This window comes from Nelusetta ayraudi, unplaced genomic scaffold (genome assembly GCF_046127955.1).
Source record: "Nelusetta ayraudi isolate G7.1 ecotype Tasmania unplaced genomic scaffold, CSIRO-AGI_Nayr_v1 ptg000135l, whole genome shotgun sequence".
NCBI lineage: Eukaryota > Metazoa > Chordata > Actinopteri > Tetraodontiformes > Monacanthidae > Nelusetta > Nelusetta ayraudi.
The window spans coordinates 13,394,327-13,420,273 of NW_027466185.1; the positions used below are offsets into that span (position 1 = coordinate 13,394,327).

A 25,947-nucleotide genomic window follows, 5' to 3' on the forward strand; every position below is an offset into this window, starting at 1 on the left:
ACCAAGACAAACTCACCCTCGGCGCGATGGAGTTCCAGAGCCAGCTGCTCCCGTGCCCGAGCCTCTTCTGCCAGCCTCTCCTGCAACTCCTCCTGCTTCTGCAGTAGTTGATTTATCTCCTGGTTGTGGCGGAAGGACTCGCGCATCAGCTCCGTCTGGGTCATCTCGGCATGTTCAAGCTTCAGGGGAGGGAGAGAGAGAGAGAAAGAGCGAGAAAAAAAGAGGCCGTGTCAAGCAGGCACAGGTGTGGAGGCAGTGTGGGAAGTGTGGTGATTACCACAGCGTGTGTTACCCTTCAGATTTGTAGAATTCTTATGAAATGTTGTGAAAAGACAGGTACTCAATCAGTCAAGGCCACCAGACATTTAAATTTTAACTTGGAGTTTCATTGTGATCCATTTGCACAGTAATCATATCTTACAATATACCCTCTATTTTTTTAATTTCTTATGATGAATTCTTTCTTCTTGCAAAATATCTCCTGTTAACTTTGAACTGAACAGTTCAGTGGCTGATTGTGTTGACCATGCAATCGATTATGAAGATTTAGAAATGTAAATTCCTTGTTTTTTGGTCTTCTCTTAATTATCTTCCATGGTCCAACTTTCAAAGCTGGTGAACTACTCTTAATATTTAAATAAATAATGACTCCAAACGCCCATTAAGGCTGGTTTTAGACAAGCTGTCGAACAAGTTCTGTGTCAGTATGATTCAGAGAGGAGACTTACAGATGAACTGCCGGTTAATGAACCATATGCTGTTATGATTATTACTTTAAGTTATTTTTAACTACCAGAGAAAAATATTTTTCCGTCACTTTAAAGACCTTCGGAAGGTAATGTGATCTGACAGCACAGCTTATACACATGCTGAAAGATCAGCAAGCAACGAGATACAGGAAGGTAAAGATGTACACGCCCACACAACGACCTTTGTAATCAGGCAACAAGTGTCATATTTTCCCCAGCTATAAAGTGATTAGAATGTGTTAAAAGTCAGCACTTTGCACATTATTCCCATATCTTGCTGAGCAAAGGTCCAGGCCCTTGTTGGAAGCACGTAGTGGTCTCATGACTCTGACACAAGGCGTCCCATACTTGTGCGTTCATTTGCCTGCCGAGCCAAGCCGTGGAATGCCATTTAACTCGCAATATGCGTGCACGTACATGAACCCGGATGAAACATTTACGCGGCGACAATTAAATATTAAACCGCAGGGGAGCTTCTTGGCAGGCCCGGCTAGCCCAGCCAGTGAGCCGGGCTTCGTAAAACTTACTGTGTAGGGAGGGGTGGGCAGCGAGATCCTGGAGATCACCTTGAGCAGGTGGCCGTCTGTGCGGTGGTTGACGTGCGAGATCTTGGTCCGCACAACCACGGCATTCTTCTCGCTCAGGGCGCTGGACAGCGGGAAGGGTCGCGGGAGGGGGACGCGGGATTCCACCTCGTACACGTCCTGGTCCTCGCTCTCCACCCACGCCGTGCTCTGCATGCTGGAATTCCAGTACGAGCGGTAGGAATCCATGGCGGGGGGATCAAACCAGCCGCAGAGGCAACCGTGAGCCCTTGGCTTCGCTACGTCTGCGCGGCTTTCCTAGACTCGTCGGAGGATTTTTCCATGTTGTCAGGATCCGCCAGGTCGAGCCGGCCAACCGCAAATGAGCATCGAGTCCACGGGGGGGGAATTAAGCAAGGTTGTGGAAAGCGCCGGGCAACAGTCTCTAAGTGTGCTACACACACGTGCGCGCACACGCACGCACACACAGGACAAAAGTAAACAACCCTCTTGTCATCTCAATCACAAGCCGCCAGCTCGGAGGGTAGAACAAGTTCCAGGTAAATATTTGAATCATCCGGCAGCGCTCAGAGCCCAGGATCGTCCTCCTCGGCAGCAGGTGGAAGTGGCATCCAGGTCCGGCAGCTCACGCAGGAGTGCTCCTAAATCCTGAGGTGAGCACTCAACCTTTCATCCAAAGCGGTTCTTCTAAGTTTGCTTCCTCCTGCCAGAACCTCCATGCCTCATCTGCTCCACTCCGACCTGCTTTCCTTCTTCCTTTCCTGCTTCCAGTGGAGGAAGCATCTCACGCGGATGCACGCTGGAGCTCACACCCCCACCTTGTCCCCTCTGCTCGTTCTCGCCCTCTCTCTGGGGTTTCATTCATGGTGCCATGCAGCCGTAGCAACCCTGACCTGCGGGGAATGCCTCGCAGGGGCCCCACTTTTAATTGTTCCGTTTGTCTGTCCGTCCGTCCAAGCGAGCGGCAGCCAGCCGGCGGTAGTAGGAGGAAAAAAAAAATGACAGCGCTCAGATCTCAGGGATTACAGTCCATTCCCCGCAGGACTGCTGTCATTCCTTCTACACGCATGCTCCCGTGTTACCGGCTCTCTGTCTCTCTCTGTCTCTCTCTCTCTCTCTCTCTGTCTCTCTCTCTCGCCCTCTCTATTGCCCCTGTCAGACCAGCTTTGTTGACCGACCTCAGGCAACCTACCGTCACCACCCGTGATACGTTCGTATCCGCTCTATTAAAATCCGCAAAAGAGAAAGAAAGATCCCCCAAAAAATTCCAGCTATCCGGAACTGAAGAGGGTTCCTCTTTCACTTCCTGAACTGATCAGCAAGACACAGCAGGAGCAGCAGGAGTGGGAGGAGGAGTAGGTGTGGCTTCACTCCTTCAGTCAGTCAGTGAGTGAAACAGGTAGGTTTGCAAATGGATCATGCGCTCGCTCCCCCACTCTGTCTCTCTCTCTGTCTCCCTACACACACATAAGGCAAAGACAACACACGCCCCATCCTTCAGAAAGTGGTCAAACAGGATTCCAACTCGTTTACAGCCACAGAGATAAAAAAGAAAACATTAAAAGGCGTCTCGACACGCTGCCTTTTCACTCCCACCTACTGTCTGTTTGCCAAGTCAACCATTACATCGGCAGCCTCACCAGCAGCAGCAGCAGCAGCAGCAGCAGCAGCAGCAGCAGCAGCAGCTCACGGTTAGTGTGCGACGCACACACGCACACACCAATGTCACGGAAATAATTTACAACAGGAATTTAAAGAAGACACTTAACATTCCTGACCAGATCATTACAGAGATCTCCGTCAATGCCGCCGCCGCCTCACAGGCAGAGAAACAGCGATGATCCAGCGCCACTGCCGTAGATTAATGTGCGTCAGATCGATAGTAACAGCAGGCTCGTTGAGCTGATGGGAGTTTACTGCACCGTAAATAGTGTGGGCTCAAAGGACAAGAGACCAGCGTGGCCTGTTGTGCATTTACACACATTAGCAGCTTCTTCTTTCTTTTCTGACCAGTGTTATCACTAATTAGTGATTGGAAGTGACAAATATATATACATTGAACAAAACAATTGGCTTGTGTATTTGTGACTTCCAAATTCATTGGATGACACAAATAATACAAATCAGATTTAAAATTGTTGCCATCCACCACCTGAAATACTCCACCCTGAAAGTTTGAAATGATTTAATCTTGATAAAATAGTGATCATTTAGATAAATATATAATACCTTGATTCATTTTGTTCTGTAAGATAAAGCCACAAAAAATGAAAAGAGATATGTTGTTTAAATGTTAAGAATGAGAAAGAAAATGAGGTCAGGGATATGAATTATAGAGAAGGTAACGTTTGACCGGCTGGCACGCTATTGGCCTCAATGGATGCTGGGACTTCGGCTCGGCACGAAACCTCGATGAAGCTAATTTTAGATCGCCAGGATCCTCTCAGCGTAAGTAACGCGACGGTTTCAGCCAACGGGGAGGATGAGCCGCGCGCTCGGTTACAGTAACGCGCTCAGTGGCCTAGTTAAACTGGCCCCGTCACTGGGAGCCCACGCTGGACTAGAGGCGGAGCCGCTACGTCCAGCTGGGTCGGCGATTGGCCGATGGGAGTGGACAAAAGCCCCGTGTAAACACCGCTCGTATCTGTAGGCAACCAGTGAGAATGATGCGGCTCTTTTGTGTGGGAATTCTGTGGCACAGGCCGACTCTGTTGCCAGCCGCATTCTGCAGTCTCATCCCCCATTATGTCCTCAGAGTGAGCGGCCGTAGTAAAACCACAGACCGGGGGGGGAGGGGTTTAGCAGCCGTGACTGTGGCTGTTTTGTTTATTTCCACAAAGCCTAAATGTGAAACTGGTGCGTTCCGTTTGTTGAAAAAAATACACGCATGCACTTCATGTATTCAGAAATAGCCCAGAGATGCAACTTTTGAAGATACCTTCCTGTAATATTAGGGCTCTCAGTCGATTTAAATGTATAAATGCGATTGATTGCATTAGTGTAAGTGTGAGTTAATCGTGAGTTAACTCACGATTAATCGCAAATTGATTGCAAATTTTTTTTTACCCTGCTCCATGTAACTTAACAACATATTAATTTTATATATTTATTTTGCAATAGCGGGAGTTGTCAGAAAGGAAGTAAACACAGCCCTCTGGTCTGTTCTGGTCGCGAGCAATTTTCATAGATGCCTCCGGTGTGATCCAGGCATTAATCGCGTGTGAAAAAAGGAGTTTGAGTTAACAAATTATTAATTAAACACTTTACCTTCGTCAGCCCTCGTTCCTACGTTAATTTTTTAATTGACCTGATACGCTCCAGGTGAGTTGGGAAAAAAACTGGCATGTTTTCAGTAAAGATTATTAAGGGGGCAAAATTTTTTCAAAAAAGAAAACCACAAGAGAGCAGCAGGTAGCTTCTTCTCACCTGATTGGTCGTGTCAGTGATGGTCATCAACATCTTCTCCAGAGCTGCCTGGAGTCGACCACTGATGCCCATTAGATAGTCTTCATTCTCTGGCTGGGTCCCGGCACCGAGAAGCCAGCTTTCGATCATCTGCCATGAAATGTCGAGACCCTTGTCGGCTTTTGTCTCATCAGACCACAAGGTGGCGTCCTCTGGGCCGGACTCGCTACTTCCTGCAAAGAAACACAGGGTTGGGGAGATATTATTGACCGACGTGATGCATATCGCATGCTAGGATATTTGTGCTTGTAAGCTTGTACGGCAACGTCTCTGCTGAAAGATGGAATTTGACTGACATGAGCTCTAATTTGACTGCCACAAACTCCTGCTGTGACCTTCTACCTTTCCTTGGTGGGAAAATAAACAACACAATAATCTGATATATTATTATTAGTAGAGTATTACTATTTCCTTTGGACTATTGTTTTTTTTCTCCCAAGACTTGCCTGCTGGGTGAGATCTGAGGGGCTCAACGGTCGTCCGCTCCCAGGTCGCCCTCTGGCTGTCTTCACCAGAAGCCGACAGACTTTGCATGTGGAGACCCAGCGTCTCCTCTGCAGCCGCCGTGGTCTTCAGGACCTCGGCTAGCGCCTGTCTTAAGTTCTGGTTTGATGTCAGCAGGGCATTCCTGCAACGGCACGACAAAATGTGACCCTCGTGTCAATCAGTCGATGAAAGAGGGGAAATTTCTGATGATGCTTGTAATTAGCGGTTTAGAAAGATGAATCATATCCTTGTGAACAAAAAAAGCCATAACATCATAAAAGAAGCGCCCAGAAGTTCGTCATAAAACATAAAATAAACAAAAAAGTAAAAAAAAGTACTTTTTTGGAAGGAGACCGGAAGTTTAAGTTAATACCTCTCAATGCCATCTTCCTGTGGTGACACTGGACCTTGACTCTTCCTTTTCCCTTCTTGCTCCTCCTCATCTTCAGCTTCCTCTTGGCTACTCTCTCGTTTCTTTACAGTCTGGACGGGGAGGAGAGAGAAGACAGACAACAGCCCCGTCATTTCAAAGATCCAAAGAAAAATGGACAAACTGACTGATGAAAAACTCGGGGAGGGGGTAATAAAAACCAGCGTGGCTGCAACCACAAGTAAATAGCATTCAAATGAGGTGCAGGCGAGGCACACGCGCTGCCCTGGTACATGCACACACACATACGCGCACGCACACACACAGACACACTAATACAAAGATGCGCTTGAAACTCCCTCGGAGCCCAGAGAAACACTGGTGTCGTTGTGCTGCTATGGCAACAGGTGCGCCTGAGGCACAGAGGCTGCCAGAGGCAACAGCGACACTGTCTGGCCAAAGAGCAGAAGTACAACTCAGAGGCCACAGACGCAGAGCAGTGAAGTGACCGCTGTGGAGCCTCAATGGTCAAACAAATAAACTTTAGTCGTTAAAGTTGAATTAAATTAGATGGAAAAACTATCTTTGGTTCCATGACACTGACAAATCCCGCTTGAATTAAGGCTGTTGTAACTGGTAACGCTTACAGATGAAACCAAGCATATTTAGTCAAAATTTACAAAGTCTCTGTGCACCTTAACTTGGCTTTCAGAATCAAACACTAGTTTGAGCCTGTAAATAAAATGGTCGAAAACACATTCAGTCTATTTTTTCCCTACAATGCAGTATTTTCTATCAACAATAATCATATTTTTAGTCTTTTCAAGCTATAACGAACAATTTTGGATGACCTGCGAACACAATAGTTTACCCATTTATTCAAAAGAAATATTAATTATGCCCTCACTCTTCCACTCCACAGAAGCATTCTCACATGATCCATATAAGACACAACCACACATCACATGAACTGTGTCAGTGAGTTTTTCCTGAAATAGAACAAGCTACACACGAAGGATGTCTCGAGTTTGTCTCTGTTGTGTCTCATTTTCACAAAAAAACTAAATAATTTAATAGATATTAACAGACTAAGTAAGAGACTAACAAAAATGTAGTAAAATAAAGTGTTTTTTAATTAAAAAAACAACAAAAAAAACAAAGAAAAAAACCCTCAATATATTATTATAATGTATTTTAAATTTCATCAGAACGAAACCAAAACAAAGAACTACAAAACTTTGACTAAATGACCTCTGGTGGATCACGGGGTTGGAGCAACTCATCTCATGAAGAAAATTGACCCTGACAAGCACTGCAGTGACACAGTTAAAGGCTAATCGTGGAATAAATGGCAAGTGAAAGCCGAGCAGTCGCTGAGTTAAGCTGTTCCAGGCGCAAAAAAGTACCAAATTTCAAAACAATACAACTAAAATATTTACAGATACACAGGAAAACCTTACAAGGTAAACCGTGTACTTTCAAAAAACAACAAAAAAATAAATAAATCAGAAGTGGATAAAAAATATGACTCATCATGACTAAACATTAGATAAATCTTAGTAATGGCTATGCCTGCTTATTAAAATGGCTGTTAAATGCATGAAAGCCCCTCGTATGTTTCAAAAGTGCATGATGCAAAGCTGCGGAGAGTTGCATAAGACCACAGGAGTTGTTGTGTTTACAACAAATGTCCACGTTCAAGATTATGCAAGTATTGTCCAGTAGCATTAGTAGAGACGACTCCAGCCTAAAGCGTTGCTAAAGACAACTTAAAAACTGCAATCACGGGAATGAAATAAGGTAAATGAAAACTCAAAACACAACATTACAACATGCCAGACTATTGGTCATGTGCCGCATAAATGATGCTGGCAACCTACCGGAAGCAGGTCAAAAATCAAAGGTGCAGCATTGACAGATGAAGCACACACAATGACAGCCGAATGTACTAGAAACCGTATTTATTATTGTAAAGATTCTACACTTCTACTCAGGAGCCCAGTTGGTGACTCTGACCTGCTTTGGTGCCAACATGCTTTTTTTCAGCTCCTCCTTCAAGGTCCTGATCTCGACGGCCCTGTCGTCCAGCTCCCTCTGGAGCCGCTCCTTCTCCACGCCCTCCAGCCAGGAGCGCGAGGTGGGCGAGGCTTGCGGAGTCGGCTCCTCGCTCTCCCGCTCCGCTCGCTCCTCATCCTCCTCGGACTGGGTCTGCATGGAGGTGCACCTTTGGCGGGCGCACTTGTTAAGTCGGGCCAGCTCTGCCTGCTGGGCAAACTGCACGGACATCTGAACAACGGCCTGTCAAAAAAACAACAACAAAAAAAACACACAAACACAAGCAGGCAAGTTCAATTCATGAGACACTGACGTATTGAAGAGGTTTTGTTTTCATAACAGGTCTCTGTTTCTTAGTTTTAAGGATTCTAATTAAATGGGTGGTTAAGTTTGTGGAAAAAATTGATTTTCCAAAGAACCTTGTTAATATCTTCAAATGTCTGCTCTACCCTGGAGTCCACATTCCAAAGACTTTCAAATTTCCACACTTAACAGAAAGTCGCAAACACTGCTAACAGTGATTTCAATACATATGGGTTTTTTTGTTTCTTTTTAACTTCAACGGTGCCTTTCTGTATTAAACTAATTTCATGGAAATGCCTCCTGGTGCAAGTATAAAAACAAGACCATATCCATATCCAGTCTCCCTACCTTGGCAACTTCCTCCTCCACTCTCTCCCGGTCCTGCGCCCGCTCGAGATCGAGCTGGCGACCTTCGCTGTCACTCTGTGCAGAGCGTCCAGCGTCGAAACCGCCGTTCCAATCCCGCTCCTTCGGAAGCTCCTCTCCTCTCTGCCTCTGCTCGCTCTCGTCTCTGAGTCTCCTCAGCTCCCTGTCGTGCTGCTCTTTGAGGGTGGCTACCTCCTGGACGTACTTGTCGTAGAGAGCTTTCCTCAGCGCCTGCAGCTGCGTGGTCAGGCCCGCAGATCGAGCAGGAGATTCCACGCCTGCCGCTGACAGTTCCTCCTCACTGAGGTCCTGCAAGGAATTACAGAATAAAAAAAAGAAAAGATTCAAAGGTGCTAGTGACCATTTAAAGTTGATCCACCCCTATGTAACATCGGTGATGTGCGCGGAAAAGAAACTAATTATGTAAGATGTAGTTATGAAAAATATTTCCATGATTACTCCTGAAATAAACATGTTCTTTCAGCAGAGGCGAGACCACACCCCAGAATGCTAGCTACTGATAAATACACAGTTTTGTTCTCTTCAGACTCCTGGGCAAGACACGGCGATGAAGAGAAGTGCGGCACGTCTTTACAGCTACAAGTTCCTCTCGCACACTAACACTTTTGTCCCGTCGTGTGTTCCTGCCTTCACCAGTCTTCCCCGCCCGACTTGCCTCCAGCTGATCATTTCCAATCCAAGCACAGGGTGTCAAAAGAGGGTCATGCTGAAGTATGTTTCACCCCAACCCACCTCCCTACGCGCCACCCCGTCAATCTTCACCTCTCCGATCTGTCCCTTCGATCTCTGCACGAGGAGAACCGAACGTCGGCAACTCTGAGGTCTGGGGCAGTTTGAGAAGCAGAGCGATGCGAGTGCTGGGTCGGCTCCAAATGAAAAAAGACAGTTCATCCGCGCAAGTCAGAATCCTCCTTTCATGTGGCCCGCCAAGACGAGAGCGAGCGCGTCCCCGTGGCTTCAGAGGCGACATGATAAAAACGGCAGGTTACGTAACCTCCGGCCACTTTAATTGTTGGAACGCCGCGACCGTTCATGATGCTGCCTCCACAGCTAAGGAGGAGATTTAGGGCACGTTTTAGCCTCAAGGGGATGAGCGCCTCGTCCCACCCACCCCGACTGTCACACCGTCTTAATGCATGTGCACGCTTCTGTGTGTTAGCGGTTGTGAGATGTGACGCATGTGACACGGAAGATTTAGATGTGGGGCGAAATGTAGTAGCCAAACCTTTAAAAGTTCCCCTTGTTGCTCTTCGACGTTCTTGCGATGAGACTCGGAAACACTGCAGGAAAGAAAAAAGGACAACATAGCAGTTGAATTGGTGAATGAATTTCTCTTGCAAAAACCTAGCTAGCAAGTATTGGTAAGATGGGACTTGGCAATTATTTTACATTAATATTTTTTGTGCTATTAACCTCTATTTGCAAACTGAAGGAGCAGTCAGCATATCTTAGCCACCTGTAAAGAAGACCGCCTAAAATTTGTTCTGACTGAAAGTAAGTTTTGTTTAGAGGTTGGGAAAGTGCACGAGACATGCACTTCCCTATACTGACTATATTTACTTCAATCAGAAGAAAAAGACCTTTATTGAGGTTTTCAGGTGTTCAGAAACATTTTTCCTGCAGTATTAAATACTTTCCCTTTGTCAGAGGTACCTAATCTCATAAATGCTTCCAAAAGTATGATTTCCTAACTCTTAAACGAATACTGTAAAATAGTACATGTATGAAGTGGTCACATTAAGTGCAGCTCAGATCACCACTGGCCTTAGGAAGCCTTCTGGACTGGCTGAATAGGCCGCTTTGTAGGTTAGTAGGCTAACCAACGCGTGCATCGCGCTTCTAATGACCATCAATATTTTATGCCGAACTGCTCTGTTGTTGTCAGCTGAGCCAGGTGACGCAGATGTTATTTTGTGTTGTCTCTGAACAACATGTGGCTAGCTCAGCTTCGTGTAAAAAAAAAAGAAGAAAAAATGATGCCGTGTGAATTTTTTTCCCTCAGTGTGAATTTAAAGTTTGCCACCTGAAGTGGGTCTGGGCGGCGGTGACCTCCTGCAGCCGCTGCTGCAGCATGAAGAGCTCGGTCAGGTAGTGCTCCTCCGTCTCCGTGGCTTGCTGCTGGTAGTGAGCTCGGAGACGCTCCACTTCCTGTCTGTGTCTCTCCTCCAGCCAGAGCTGCTTCTGCTGATCTTGCGCTCTGAGCCGCCGCAGTTCCTCCGTAATGCTAGTAGATGGGGCACTGGACCGCTCCTCCACATCTAACCAAAGAGGGAAGAGTTATAAACTGTTGCCACATTATTTGCGTATGTAAACAGAACAAACATTATCTTGTGTTTAATCTATGTTGCACAAGGTTTTGCAGCTGCTTGTTTAAAATATTTAAAGGAAAAGTGACAACTGACTGAGCATTTCAAGAGGGACATTGCAAAAAAGATGTGAAAACATGATTATTAACTACAATTAATTTGTTTCAGAAGTCAATGTATGGCTGCTACCTAATCATCCTGTTAGACACAAGAGATGCTTTCAACTAACGTCCAGACTTGATGGGTTTACTGTGAAGAAATGGAAACTCTGCTTTTACCTATTTGTGAAGACGGATCTGTGGTGGACACTTGCACATGCAGGTCAGAGATCTCTCTCTCACTATGGCTCTTCAGCTCATCGTATGCTGTCTGCAGCTCCATCATCTTGGATAGTAGGATGGACACATCAAACACATTAAAGATCTCTCCATTACTTTTGTGCAAAATAAATGAAAAAAGTATTCACGTATACATCGATGCACTCGGTTTTACCTTGTTTCTATCCGTCCTGAGCAGAGACTGGAGCTCTGACAGTCGCACATGTTCCTGCACAATTGTCTCCCTCAACTGCTGAAGATCTCTGTAAAGATCTAGAAAAGAGAGAGCAATACCTTCCACGTTAGTTTAAATTGTGTAGATTGAAATAGGTGTAAATTTACCACTACGTGTAAATTTGTAAAATGATGCATAGTGCAATTAATCGGAGTGCAACGCGGGCATTAATAAAGTAATGTACACACAATCCTGCTGGTTACATTGGTCAAACTTGTGCTGAACTGTGTTGCACTTATGAAACTGGCAAATTACCTCTGGCCGTCAGCACAGTGGTGGATGATTCAACAGTTTCTGCTCGGTCCACTGAAAGGGACGGCCGTCCTTCTGGATCAACACTCTCTAAGAACTCTTCTCCAAACACCTTTTTAAAACTCTAAACACAGAAGAAAAGCTCAGCTTCATAGTAAGTACACACTGTAGTAGATAGAAATGTGTTTTGTAAGCACATATATTATGTGTTCATTGATTCTGTATTCATAATTTACAAAAAAGCCGAGCCAACACTTCACAAAGGACGTAGTTGAGTGCCAATGCAAACTGTCTTGTCTTTTATTATATTTACCTGAATGATCCCATTGCACTCCTCTGTCACGGCTTGTCCGATGCTGTCGAATCTGATTCTCTTTGACTCATCTAGAAATTAAGAAGATTAAAAAACCAAACATTTACAATTGGTTATGCAAAAAATTGCATCCAACAGCAAGAAATTACAAATAAAGGCTGCAGGCGATGCATCAATAAACCAGGTTCTTGTAAGTATGCTCACCCTGGTCAGTGTGATTTCTCAGCTTCTGCGAGTGTGTGCGCGCCTCGGCTCCCTCCTGCAGCAGCTCGAGCTGGGCAGTGTGGATCTGAGTCAAGCTGATGTGCTGAGCTTCCATCTGCAGCCGGCACTCCGCCTGGAAAAAAATTTGATCACATGTACAAAGTGCAAGCAGGAACTGCAGGAAAACACTGTTCACATGCCAAACAGGATACGATTTATTTGTCGTCCCATAATGTAAAAAATGTTTCTGGGGTGAAAATGAATGACGAGACACACTCATAATTATCAGTCATTTTGAAAAGCAGCGTGCTAAATATAATACCTAATTAGCTGGATGATTACGCAACATGATAAGCAGCCCCCGTCCATCTGCGCTCAGAGTGAGAGGTTTTACTATTATCGTCCGTCTGCGGCAGGCGAGGCCTTTCGTGCTAATTATGCATTATGCATCAGCGCTGTTACATATGGACGGTGGTAATTCTGAAAGAGCCCCCCCACCTTTGATGTGATGGGTTTCAAGGAGCCTCTTCATTTTAAAAAGGCCCTGCTGGAACATTTTTTGTGATGACACCGTCTCCTCACCCACAGCATCACATGGCGTTCTTGTCAAACACTGGAGCTGCAAGCTCGGTGATCAAACAAAGACTGCCAGATGCTGACCTACTACGTCCCTTTTGCCCATGCACACTATGGTAAATACACACACACTTGTATATATGATGTATGATGTACTTTGGAAAAACGCAATCAGTGTGTCCGTGTCCGATAGTTATATATTATATAAAAAGTGAAGTCTGCTTTGTTCATATTTGTATTTCAAAATATATATTATTTACAGTTCAAATGCTATAATGATATTATTAAAAAAAAAATCCTCCTCAAAGAAATATACACATAACAGTGATGCTAAATTCTTTTTTAAAAAAAGTGTTGTTGATATGCTTTGGCATAGCAACTCATGTGGCTGGACTTGCTGCCGGGAAATTTGTTCCCCTCCAACAGCCGCCTGAGGCCAAGGAGCCTCTTCCACAGCAGCCGGACATATTAAACTGAATTACTTTTGAAAACTGTTTCCAATTTTCTTTCTGTCATGGCGCTACTCAAATCAGAATAAACCAGCTCCAATATTGTTTTTGCCTGTTTACACAACACTAGAAGGGACACAGTGCGAAAGATCTTCCTCCCCTGGCTGACATCTTGCTTTACATTGAATATTTTTGATTTTGAGAGAGTGACAATTTTGAAGCAAGAAAAAAAGAGGCAATAATCACTGATGATTCAAGTGTGTAAATCTCTTGAACGGATTCACTTTAAGTATTTATTTTCTTTGTTTTAAGACTAATCCAATGTCAGGAAGTGCGTAGGGGAAGGGGAAGGGTACGTCCTTAATGTCCAATTTGAATGAATTAAATAGACATTTAAATTCTCTCCATACAGTATTTGAGCTAGATAAAGTCCCCTTTCGCAGCACGCTGTTTCTGGACAACCACAAACAGGATGTAGGTTGAAGTGATATTTACATGCTCGGTGGTCTCTGTGTCCTTCTCCTCAGTCGCGGTGAGCTGTCGTGTCCCACCTTCTCTCAGCTAAACCAGCGGGCAGGAGGAAAGAGAGCACTTCACTGTGATTCATGTGTCATTGAGGCCTTGTTAAAATTGCTCCAGTTCAGAAGCAAACATATCGTATTGATGCAAAGAAACAAAACTCAGCGTCACTTCCCGAGCAAAGGCATCACATAACTCTTCAAATTGCTGACTTGAAGAGCTCTCATTTACAATACAGTTGACAGAAAGCTCTTGCATTAGTCTTATTTATTTGTTTGAGGATATATAGAACATTAGTAAACAGGCAGTTGTATGTGTGTTGTGAATATTCAGGAATGTGAAAGATTACATAATATACATCTGAAGTAAAAGTAGTTCCTACTAATAACTGAAATAAATAAATACTTGAATGAATGACTGAATGAATGAATACTAGACTCAAAGCTTATGTCCACATTCCTTAAGAACACTGAAACTTTTTGATTGAATTCACAACTGTGGACCAGACAGTGTGCGAAGGCAGGAGGTGACAAATGGAATATAAAACATCAATTTGGAAAGCCAAATGGACGCTGAGAGCCAAAGTGGGGCCTGGAGTAATTGAGACGCAGCTTGAAGTGACACGGACAGAGAAGTGACTGGGGCTAAAATGGCTCCTCACCAACTGCAGGATGGAGAGAAACTGGAATGCACAAATTTTTCATTTTTCTTTTTTTTAACGCAAGACTCTCAAGGGTTTTGTTTTGATTTGATTTGGTTCACTATGGACTGACTGGCCTTTCTAGCATCGAAATTTAGCACTGAGGGGAAAGAAAAAAATTCTGGCGGCATCAAATGAGAGGAGTTCATAAATAATGTACAGAGCCCCTTTAAAAGACGAACTGAGCAGAATGTTGATTCTGTCTCAACAGCTCCAAGCTGGTCCATCTTTTACTGTTTTTTTTTTAAAACAATGTTTTTCAAACAGCACACCGCAACCCGCTCGTACAGTGAAGCTGGAGTGTCTGCACAAAAAAAAAACAACACCCAAAAAAACCAAAACCACACAGCGATCTAATTGGACAGCAGACCGATCCAGCCTGTTGGAAGTCGTAACCGCTGGTCACAGAAAGTGCTGAAAAACCTTAATGACACTGCGTTCAGCAGCAGACTCATTTATTCTACAAATATACACACGAAGCTGATAACGATATCGTGCGCTGCGTTTTTCATTTGAACTATTCTGAACTAGTTTCACGTACATTTTCAGCTGCAGCCCTAAGAATCCGCCCACATATCATTTATTTGCACTTAAAGGCAACGAGAGATGGAGAGAGAGACAGAGATGGAGATTAAAAGGGGGAGAGTTTCACTCGATGCTGCAGCAGATGCGTGCAAGTGCTTACCTGCTCGTTGATGCCGCCTCTGTTTTCTCCGCCTCTGTCTCCCTGGCAGCCGTCGGTGGAGTCCTCCTCACCGGCCCTCGCTGGTGAACGTGACATGAGCCGGCTCTCCATCTGAGGCTGCATCTTTAGCTCTGCAGCACTTGTAGCTCTCCCCTGATCCTCCTCCTCCTCTTCCTCTTCTTCCTCCTCCACTGTTGCTGCTGCTGCCACCGCTGTTGCTGCTGCTGTTGCAGCTGCTGCTGCCGCTTCCTCCTCCTCCTCCCTCTCCTGTTCTCTGCAGTCTGACTGAACGCTGGCCAGTCTGCGCTCCTGCTTCGACCTCTGCCGCCTCTTGCGCCTGTTTGACCCCGAGGCTGTCGACTTCTGCGGGGAGGATCTCCCTTCAACAGGTCCCTCCTCCTTCGAGGACTGGGCTTCTGATGCCGCTGCTGCTGCTGCAGCTGCAGCTGCAGGGGACGGAGATGGCGAGAGCCCCTGGAGCTCCAGCGACCGCCGGTTGCCGTCTCGCTCCGACTCTGCAGCGTGCAAAAGGGACTGGAGAGCCTTTATCTCCTCTTGTAAAGAGCGGAGCTGAAGCTGGTGATCCTCGGCGGAACTCAGGGACTCATCAGCTGGCTCTTGCTGCTGAGTCCGTCCCTGGGCGTGCTGCCCTCTCGCCCGCCCCCTCATAATCTCCCGCGTCTCCTCCAGCTCTCTCAATAAGCCTTCGCTGCGTGCGATGACCTCTGCGTTTTCCCGCCTCGCTTCGCACAGCTCAGCCTCCAAACGGCCCGCCCGGCTCTGCGCCGACGCGGGCAGCTCCGTAGCGTCCGAGGATCCACCGGCCAGGCTCTCGCTTTCCCTCTCGGGAACATTTAGCCTCTCGGCGAGCTCGGCGGAGCCTCTGCTGCCCGCCTCCAGCTCTCGGATCCTCGCCTCAAACGCGAGCGCCTCCGCCAGCGTCCTCTCTTCCAAGCGCGCCCTCGCTTCCGCCAGACTCGCATACTCCTCCTTCAGCTCCTGGTAGTTCACCTCAAAGTTCTTCTCAGCGAAGGAGAAAGTCGTCCTCTGCTTCTCAACCTCCTCGGTGAGCTCAGCGACCCGTTGTTGCCTCCGGTCGCTCTCCGCGGCCAGCGTCTCAATCTGGGCCATCTTGGACTCCAGCTCTTCTCTCAGATTGCAACTGGACTCCATCAGCTTCTCATTTTCCAGCGCGTGCTCTCTGCACTTGTTCTGCCAATATTGCTCTTTTTCTCCCGACTGCTTCTCAAGCGCCTCCGTCTTTTTCGCCAATTTCTGGAGTTCACTCTCCAGCCGGGCGCGCTCGTTCCCTTCCCTTTTCAGCTCGTCCAGCTCGACCTGAAGCTCCTGGAGCTGCTGCACCAGCTCGTCTGCCTTGGAGCTGTGCAACGCCAGCTTCAGATCCTCCTTCAGTCCCACAATTTGGTGCACGAGCTCGTCCCGCTCTGCAGCGAAAGTGGCCTTCTCCCTCTGTAGCACGCGCAGCTTTTCCTCGCCGCGGGCGCCGAGCTCGTCCATTGCCCGCTGGTGCTTGACCGAGGCTTCGTTGAGAAGGTTTTCCGTGTTGAGGAAGTTCTCCCTCTGCAGCTCCTCCCGCAGACTGGTGAGCTCCTCCTCGTGGCTGAACAGCAGCTGAGTCCTGAGCCGTTCCAGCTCCGCCTCCTGCGATTCGGCCATGCGGTCCAGCACGGCGTCCTTCTCCCTCTCGAGCATCTCCAGCTTGATCTTATAGTTAGTGATCTCCGAGTCGTGCTTGGCCTCGGCCTCCTCCACCCATTCCTTGGCGGCGGCCAGGTCACCCTTCAGGCTGTTGATGACCTCCTGGAGGCGCCGCAGCTCCTCCAGGTGCCTTTCCTGAGATGTGACGCTGCGGGAGACCTGCTCCGCTTTGTCCTCGGCAGAGCTGAGATCCTGGAGAAGACGCTCAACCTTGGCCTGCAGGCCAAGCTTCTCCTGGGTGACCTGGCCGAGCTCTAGCTCGGCTTCCTCGCGCATTTTTTGGGATTTCTCCAGCGTTCTTCGAAGGTCGGCGACCTCGGCATTGAGGGTGTTCACTTCTGCGGCGCCTGCGGTGGAGCTCTGAGACAGCTGTGTTTTCAACTGCTCGAGTTCGGCACGGTGCTGCGCGCTCAGCTGCTCCACTCTGGCCGCGTGCTGGGTGTTGATCTCCTGCTTCATCTGGACTATTTGCTCGCCGTACATTTCATCTAGCTCTGCTCTGAGGTGGTCCAGCTTCCTACTGTTCTCCTCTTGCAGTTTTTGGACGCTGTCGCTCTCAGACAGAGAGCCCTGGTGGACACGTTTCTGCAGGTCCTCCACGGCGCCCATCAGCTGCAGGATTTCACCAGAGGACATTTGCTCTTTTTGCCTAGAAGCGGCCAGCTCACCCTTGCAGGTGTCCAACTCCCTTAGCTCCTTGTCCAGTTCGAGCTTGTAACTCTCTATCTCGCTTTTAGAAATTTCCAGGTCAGACTTGGAGCTCTCCAGCTCTCCGAGGAGTTTTCCAAGCTCTGATTCTTTTACCGTCATTTGCTGCTGGAGGTCACAAAGGCGTTCTTCAGAGGATTTCAATGCGTCCTCAAGTTGTGCAATGGAGCAGTTGCGTTCTGAAATGACTCTTACTTGCTCCGCTATGACAGTGTCTTTTCCATCTAACTGCTGCATAATATTTTTATCCGCGGCCCGTCCCACATGGACGAGTTCCTCCCTGAGTTGGGTGAGTGACAGTTTGTGTTCTTTGATTATTGCGGTTTGCTCCGAGATAAATTGATTTTTGTCTTTCAGTGTTTGTGCATACGACTCTTCGGCTGCCCTCAGCCCAGCCAGCAACTGCTCCTGACTGAAAATAACTTTGTCTTTGTCAGCAATGAGCAGGTCCTTCTCATTTATCCTTTGCAGGGAAGATTCATCTGACCGTCTCCAGGACTGAAAAGCAAAACCAAGAGTTAGAAATGGGGATGCAAATTATCGATTATCGTTAGTTGATTGACAGTATTGATCGATTAACGATTAATTGATAAGCAGCAATTCTTCCCGAAAAACTAAATTTCACAATGAAAAATATGTGAGAACACATTATTTAACCCTTAAATAATGTTGAGGGTCCAAATACTTTAGAGAACAGTAAAAACACCCTAAACCTTTATCCTCTGACTTTAAGTTGATTTCTAATGCGTCACATTCAACTTTTTTTTTTTTTTTTTTTTAGAAAACACTGTTATAATGATAGTAACTACCGTGTAAAAAATGTTCAATTAATTGTGACTAATTCGATTTAATCGATTAAATTCTTAATAAATAATGGATTAATTGTTCATATCCAAAGTTAGAAACCTTATAAAACAGAAAGATTTGTCACAGAAAAAGAAATACTGTTTTTACGGGCGACTTCTCACCAACTCTGTCTCTGTGAGCTTGTGGCTCATGTGCTCCAGCTGCTCGCTGCTCTTCTCCTGGTGCTGCTTCGCTTGTGCATTCAGCTCCTCCAGCTGCTGTTGGTACTGCGAGAGCTGCTGTCTGGCCTGAAGAAGATCCGCTGCTGTGCTACTGCGGCTGGTGTTTCTCAGCGTCTCACCTGCCTGTAGCTATGATTTTGTCCCACAGACAAAATTAGTTTTTGATTAAAATACCTAAATAAAGTACTTCTCTGATCAGCCATAGCTACTTTGAGCGGGACGATCAACAGTCGATTTAGAATCAGGGTTCTCACCTGCTGAAACTGGATCTGCAGCTTTTGGCTTTGTTCCGTCAGTTCCAGGAATTCCTTCATGATCTCGTCCTTCTCTTCCCGAGCCTGCTGCAGGTTGGTGGTGAGCTGGGTGATGATACCATCGCGCTGCTTCAGGGCAGCCTCAAAATCCTGGAGCTGTAAAAGAGACACACGTGTGGAAATGAGACAACAAAAGGAGGAGAGAGGGACAGAGGTGGAAAAAAACTGTAAAAGACAGAAAATTGAAACAGTGAAACAGAAAGTTTGTTGTTCTGTTAGTCTATGAACGGAACAAAAAGAAAAAAAGAAAAAACCTCCAATATTATAACAGCTTTTAAACACCAACTAAAGCAAAAGGCCCAAAATACTTCTAATTTAACCATGTTGAAGTCTTTAAAATAAAATCAGTTGGTGATTAATCTTTTTCTGAATGTACTGGAAGAAGTGAGAAGACAAAACAACTTACCTGCTGAACTCCCTCCGAGCCGAACGCAGCCCTGATTTCTTCCAGCTCTTGATTCAGCTCAGCCACTTCCTGGGTCTTGGCCGCAAGCTCATCCTCCATATTGTGAATCGTTCCTCCCTTTTTTACCTGCTGCAGCACCTCAACCTCATCCTGGAAAAACAAAGGTGTTTGTGGGGCGGGGGTCATTTCAGTGTTTGTATCAAGAACATTGAAAAGTTAGTTTGGAACTGTGACATCACCCAGGCGGTGTGTCAGGAGGTTGTTAGAAGCCTGTTAGACTGAAGGCTCAGATCTGCTCAGTTCTTCAGCAGCTCACAAAACACCATGTTAATGCTCATTTTCAAGGATGTCAGTGCTCAGTGGAATTGAATTAGCCATAGAACATCTAGCAGAGCTAAAGTTGGTTAGTATTTCAGAGGTCATCACAGGAAGGACTAGTACAAGCAAAGTGTCACTTGGGTTTGCCAAGAGAGTCGAATGCAAAGCCAAAAGAGCTGCTTGATCAGGTTACTGTACCCAGAATAAATCCTTTGAGGGCATCATAAGGTTCTCTGTCATCTCATTGTGGCACCCATTAACCTGTCAATTCATAATGCCATCGATGAAAAACCAAAATGGAGGTGGTCAATCTTTAAATAGGCTATTGTTAAAATACGATAAAATAAACAAAAACAAATACTGTTCCTAATACTACATTTTCTTAACATATGGTACCAAGTCAGCATAATAAGTGGGAGATAATCACTGGCCTTCCTGTATCTCCCAACATAAAGGAGGCAATTTTCTTTGTCAGTTTCTAAGTTGAAACTTCAAAGCTTCAATAAGACAACAATTTTAATTATACATTATGTTAATTCATTAGGTAGATGATGATCCATTTCCTACCCCCGTTTTTTTTTTTTTTTTAAAGAAAGAAAAAAAGATAAAAAGAAAAAGAAAAGGAAACTATCTTTGCTTTTAATAATTCAGTGAGACAAAACAAAAAGCAAAAGCTATGCTAAAAAGACACGATTGTGGGACTATAAAAATTGTCAAGCGGTCATTAGATTCAATAATAAAGAACCTCTCACCTCTGAGGAATAATCTTCAGCAGTTGTGGACACTTCACTCTCTGGCTGCAACACAAATTATTAAAAATATTGCTTTAGAGAAAATAACAACCATTTGACGGCCAGACCGAATGAAAATAAATGCAGATATATGAAACGTAAGAAACCAGATTATAAGAAATGCTGTGTCTTCTTAACGCCAATGAGTAATTTGAATGAATTTGTTGCGACCACATCAACTCTTTATTTACGACCAGGAGCCACTACTGCCTGACTTGAATTCTCCCAGAGATTGGTATGCCTAATTTCATTGAAGCCACTGCACTATTTCTGTTTTTCCCTGACGGATGTGCGGCTGCTAACTAGGCCAACAATAGAGCTCAGCAACAGATGGCTGCTAGTGCTGTTCTCCACACATGGAGTGGCTCGTCCTCCAGGTGCTAACACGCTGTTGTTCAGCTAATAGAAAATGCTGGTCAAAATATAAAATGGTCACGTGGAATTGTATTTTGTCAGCAACAAGATCCAGGCCGCACTCTTCTATCATTAATAATTCATTTGTTATTGATTAACAGAAAAAACATTCCACGCGAGCACAAAGCAGACTTTCAGAGAAAGGGGTTCATGGGTTTTAAAGCAAGAATGTTTTTTCTTTCTTTCTTTTCTGTTGACACCAACTTGTTTGGACCACATCGAACAGATTGCGAAGCCAATTCAACATGTGGAAGAAAAATATGTTTAAAAAGAAGGTATATCCAGCAGAAGGTATTGACAAACACATTTTGCGGCGTGGATGTTTCCCCTGCACAATACCAGCCATACGCGACTTATTTTTCAGGTCAACCTGGTGCTTGCACTGGACACGAGAACATACATGGATAAACCAGATGAGTCAAAATGAAAGTTGCTGGGGCAACAATGAGTCAACAAACACAATGCGCCTGCAACTCCGTTCTCATTCCGGTGCCTTGGAGAGAATTGTCGGTTGTGATGCGGGTGTGTTTCCACAGCAACCCTCCTTCTGCTCGCAAGCAGAGAAGCGTCTCTCAAGATTTATGAAGGGGAAGCTAAGCCCCCCGACTACTTTCAGCGGAGCCAAACAAGAAGAAAATCCTGAGGAGAGAATGATTAATTCAAAAGAAAGACAGTTGACGAGGAATGATGTGACTTAGATGAGAAACATTTCTACAAAGATGAGACGCGTCACACCAGCCTGTGGTGCTCACACCCCCCACCCCCCAAAAAAGTGCGATAGCATCTGTTGAGGGTGAGGAAGTGGGTCACTTCCAAGACAAAATGATAGATAGATAGATAGATAGATAGATAGATAGATAGATAGATAGATAGATAGATAGATAGATAGATACTCAGTCAGGCTGCTAAAAAGTGCTGCAAGGCTGCCTGAGCTTGTCCGACACATCTCAACTTGTTCAAAGGCAATTGTCTGTTTCCATAGCAACCTGTATTTTTTTTCCCCCTCGTTTTTTTTTTTTTTTTTTGTGGGCATGTGCTACATCAAATGTAAAAGCGCTTTCAGAGAAAGGGCCGTACGAGACAGCGCTGAACCGAAGATCGATCATCAGAGCTTTAACAAGGACGAGGTGCAGGCGGAACGAGGTGGCGGGAGCAAATTCAGCGTCATATTCAGCATTAATATCGACTGATCAACACAGACTGGATTCCAAGGCTGCGAATTACACAGCGTGTGCAACGAGTGAGCTGTCTGAGGAGTGTCTACCTCTATGGTGTAGGTCTGGTCGTGCTTGACAGTCTCTCCGGTGCGCAGCGTCCTGCTGAAGGTGAACTGGGTGGTCGGCGGCTCCTCTTGACCTCCTTCCGTCTGCGTGCCATCTCGTGCGTCTCCCAAGCCTTCCTCTCCGCCCGCGGGCTGATCCCGCTCCACCTGCCCCCGTCGATCCCCCTCAGAATCCTCCGCCGACTTCTTTTTCTTCTTTTTCTTCTGCTTCTTCTGCGAGTCGGCATGCGCTTTCCTCTGCCGGTACTCAGCCAACTGGAGGGGGATTTCAGGGGAGAAGAAGAGAGGCTGTTGTTACGCCTTCGGAGAGGCCAAAAACATCATCATTCTGCAAACTTCCTCCTAAAAGCCCAAAGTCAACTGCCAAACGTGATCTCGGGTGTTTATTCGATCCCGAGATTTGAGAGCAACAACCGTCTGCGCGCACACAATTCAAATCAGAAACAGTCAAAAAAGCAAAGGGACACAGAAGAGGTGTTAACCTACCCTGAGTCTGCACAATTTGGCGATACTCAAGCGAAACATTGCGTCTCCCGAGGAAAAAAAAAAGTGTTTTCTGCCCCGAGCAAGTCCTCCCTCCCAGTGACCATATGATGGAACACACGGCTCTTGCTGTGCCAGCAACTAATCCCCACTAAAAGGATTACTTTTTAAAACTATGTCAACAACCCACCCTGCATTATCCTCACCATTTTCAAATGGTTTGTTTTTGCTCGTATCAGAACAACTGTCGCAGTTTTGTGAAACTGCTAATAAGTTATTAACAGATATTTAGCTACAAAGCGTATAGTTGCAAGTTTCTGTGACCTCCTACAGCAGCCGGCAGCTGGCAGACCTTTCTCAGCAACTTTCAATCAAGGTGGCATCCTAAAAAGTGTTGCCCAGGTTCTCATATTCAAAGACCAGATCCAGACAAGATGATTTCTTACATTTCTTTGTGTTCCATTCCACAGTTTTCCATTTTATTTATTATTGATGAATCTTTTAGATTACTTTAATTTCTACCCGTAATGCACGTTATAAGCTGCTGCTGCTGCTGCTGCTGCTGCTGTTTTAGGACATACTTGACAAGTCCCAAAACAGCAAAATCATCTTGACATATTCTGTCAAGAGGATTTTTTGTGACACGCTTCCAATAAACTTGGACGCGAGCAACAAAAGTGTGGGAAGGCTTTGAAAAACAAATTTCCCCTCCTTGTTGAAAAAGACGACTTGAGATTTGATGACTATAGGCCTTAATGAATATGCGGAATAAAAATAGACTATATCCAAATGTCTGGTATACCAACAATTGCAGTATTAGAGAGCAGTATAAGAGACAAAGGGATACACCACACGTAAAACAGGTTATTTGCGAAGCATGACTTTCACACAACTTTACACGGCAACAAGAACAGCAGAACTATGTCAAGGATCCATTGTCACTGTCAGGGGCGTCACAATTGCCGCAGTCACACGGGAGCTGCAGAGTATGGAATTCCAGCTATGCTGTATGTATGAGCACGCTGCTGACAGCAGATCAGTGGCAAAGTCGGCTAAGCCAGCAGGGCTACAGGTGTCACGCCGCAGCTGTCGTACGGTCTGCCGTGGACGCCGCGCACCCTGTTGTCACGGAAACAGGCTGCTCGTGCCCGCTCACCTGTCCTGCTCCGGGTCTTTCACTCATTGGTTTGCAGTGGGGCTTCTTGTGAGATACATGTACCAATAAACGTTCAAAAGGATTGTCAACTCGATTTTCAGATCTTTATTTTTTGTGCTCAACTCTGTTGAAGCAGCCATGAATGATGAAAATAATAATAATCCAACTGTCCACATGTCCTTGGGGAAGACTGAACCCTAAATTGCTCCCAATGGGGTTGGCAGCACCTTGCATGGCAGCAGCCACCATTGGTGTATGAGTGTGCGGGTGAATGGGTGAATTGGATGCCATTGTAAAGCTCTTTGGGGTACCGTGAAGGTGCTGGAAAGCGCTATATAATACTGTCTATTTACCATTTAATACTACTAATACTAATGAACTGCAGAAAACTGCATATTCAGCACTCTGTTCAGCACTCTGAGCAAAGCAAAAAAAAAACTGTGTTTACTGTTTTTACTAAAAATATCACATTGTAAAGGGTTAATCCAAATGAAAATGCACCAGCACACTCTTTATGAAAAGGGGAGGAAGCAAATCAAACAAAAGTGAATTCTGTACAACCATTATAACTTAGTCTGTTCACCCCCCCAAAAAATACTGACAGCTTATTTGTCTAATATTTATCCAAAGGTGTTGTTTGAAAAAAGATTAAATCCTGGCATGACAGGACAAGAAAAAAATTATCCTTTCTTGCAGATTCCAGCTTCAAAATAAGGATCATCCTAACCCAGCAGCAGAGAAGAAAGCTCTTTGCAACACTGGCTGTGTGATGCTACACAAGCATGTTGGGGGATGGAGCGGGGTGGGTGGCAGGAGCGAGCCGAGAGTGGGCGGACTGGTCACGTCCTCCACCTACTGCACACCACTTCAAAACTCTAATCCCTTCTCACTCTGCACCTCGGCGCCGCCACTTCCCAGCATCATATGCAAAGTGAGAGTAAAGTGAGTGCTGGTGAGCACAAACGCACAAAAACACAACAGCGGGACCCTCCTCCTGTGTTGACACACGTGGTGAGTGACCCCTGGCCGTCACCCCGTGAGTTTCGAAAGCCTCTTGGGAACCCCTGGTGACCACGTTGAGCTGCTTACTCAGCGCGCACGCCATTGGCTGAAGCATATGGAGCAGCCACGGCCTACATGGCTGCGTCACCATCTGGGAAGAGCCGAGACTGCGTAGGTGTGTCACCATCTGCCGTCTGAAAACATTTACACAGGCACATTTTCCCCACGCACGCATGGTGTTTTCATCCACGTCGGTAATAGCAGCAGTCCAATGGTGGCAACCGCATGGCATTGGCCTTTGTGTGCACATGGAGCTTCACTTGCTACAACAACACAATGAGCTAACGTGCGTGTGCACTGACCAGGCCCCCAGAGTCCATTCATTTCAATGACCCAGCACACACGGCGAAAAAGTTTTTGACTTCCACATTAATGGCCCCACAGAGCATGCGCAGTAGAGTCACTTCCCATCACGCCTCTGTAATTCACATGATCTATTTGGCCAATAAGCACAATTCTGGAGATGGTCACTTACGGACATGTCAGGACGCAGCCAATTAGAACGAGCTGAGGCACAGCAGCATGTACAATGTTATGACGTAATGCAAGGAATAAACTCTTTTCTGGCCTTTATCAGTTTTTTAAATGACTAAAAGGCCATAACTGAAAAATCTACCGTAGAAAGATTTGCTATAAATCACATTTCAGGTCACAGTCGTCCTGTCAGCCATTTTCAATGTGTTTTTTTTTGTATTGCAGTCTATGGGAAATTTTTTGGGGGGCCCATGGGATTTTTTGCTACAGTACGTCGAGTGGCCACTGGGAAAAATCGGAATCGTATCCAATTCTTATAACGCATCCATGGCACTGACCCACCGCACTATGCAATGCGTGTCATGTCTCGATGTAATTATAAACCATAAACATGAACCGGACGTTTTATTAGACATGCACAGGTGCACAAATTCAACGGCTGAGATAATTAAAGGAAAGAACAAGCGTTTTTTTTTTTTTTTTTAAAAAAGCACAATAAAGATAAAAAAAAACTAAAAAACATGAGCAGCTGTTTTGCGCTCACTGGGTTGCAGCAGCTGTCCTGTGACTACGAGTGCGGCTCACTCATGCCACAAACTTTATGACTGTCTGGGGGTGGGACCAACCACAGGGTGCTCGACTTCACCAAGAGTAACTTTTATGCACCAGTAATTTTGAGTGAAGTATTCTTTTTTTCCCTCTCCGGATAAATTTTCCCACAAAACAAATTTTCATCTTGTAATAACAATATATAATGCCATGATTGCAAACGTGACAACAAAAAAAAACTGAAAAAAGTAAGGCCATATCACACACCCCTGTGGCTTTGCATGCTTTAGTCCATCATCTGTGCTTGAATTTTACAGTTTACGTGAT

At 45.7% G+C, this 25,947-nt stretch overlaps 1 protein-coding gene across 2 annotated transcripts in view; it reads right to left on the reverse strand.

The window, feature by feature from the left end:
• akap9 (A kinase (PRKA) anchor protein 9) overlaps positions 1 to 25,947 on the reverse strand; it is a 51,517-nt gene that overhangs the window by 22,099 nt on the left and 3,471 nt on the right. The window contains exons 2-22 of one of the 2 annotated variants that reach the window (XM_076012188.1): positions 21,879 to 22,151; positions 20,162 to 20,206; positions 19,608 to 19,670; positions 19,092 to 19,241; positions 18,626 to 18,781; positions 18,312 to 18,500; positions 14,917 to 17,841; positions 13,508 to 13,573; positions 11,988 to 12,120; positions 11,784 to 11,854; positions 11,474 to 11,594; positions 11,159 to 11,256; positions 10,945 to 11,050; positions 10,384 to 10,618; positions 9,586 to 9,640; positions 8,322 to 8,648; positions 7,632 to 7,913; positions 5,619 to 5,728; positions 5,206 to 5,387; positions 4,721 to 4,932; positions 17 to 179 (exon numbers count right to left, since the gene is read on the reverse strand). In XM_076012188.1, coding sequence (XP_075868303.1) covers positions 17 to 179; positions 4,721 to 4,932; positions 5,206 to 5,387; positions 5,619 to 5,728; positions 7,632 to 7,913; positions 8,322 to 8,648; positions 9,586 to 9,640; positions 10,384 to 10,618; positions 10,945 to 11,050; positions 11,159 to 11,256; positions 11,474 to 11,594; positions 11,784 to 11,854; positions 11,988 to 12,120; positions 13,508 to 13,573; positions 14,917 to 17,841; positions 18,312 to 18,500; positions 18,626 to 18,781; positions 19,092 to 19,241; positions 19,608 to 19,670; positions 20,162 to 20,206; positions 21,879 to 22,151 — 5,962 coding nt within the window. Of the gene's footprint in view, positions 1 to 16; positions 180 to 4,720; positions 4,933 to 5,201; positions 5,388 to 5,618; positions 5,729 to 7,631; positions 7,914 to 8,321; positions 8,649 to 9,585; positions 9,641 to 10,383; positions 10,619 to 10,944; positions 11,051 to 11,158; positions 11,257 to 11,473; positions 11,595 to 11,783; positions 11,855 to 11,987; positions 12,121 to 13,507; positions 13,574 to 14,916; positions 17,842 to 18,311; positions 18,501 to 18,625; positions 18,782 to 19,091; positions 19,242 to 19,607; positions 19,671 to 20,161; positions 20,207 to 21,878; positions 22,152 to 25,947 lie in introns of both variants that reach the window. The other variant, XM_076012189.1, reaches the window with a different exon arrangement.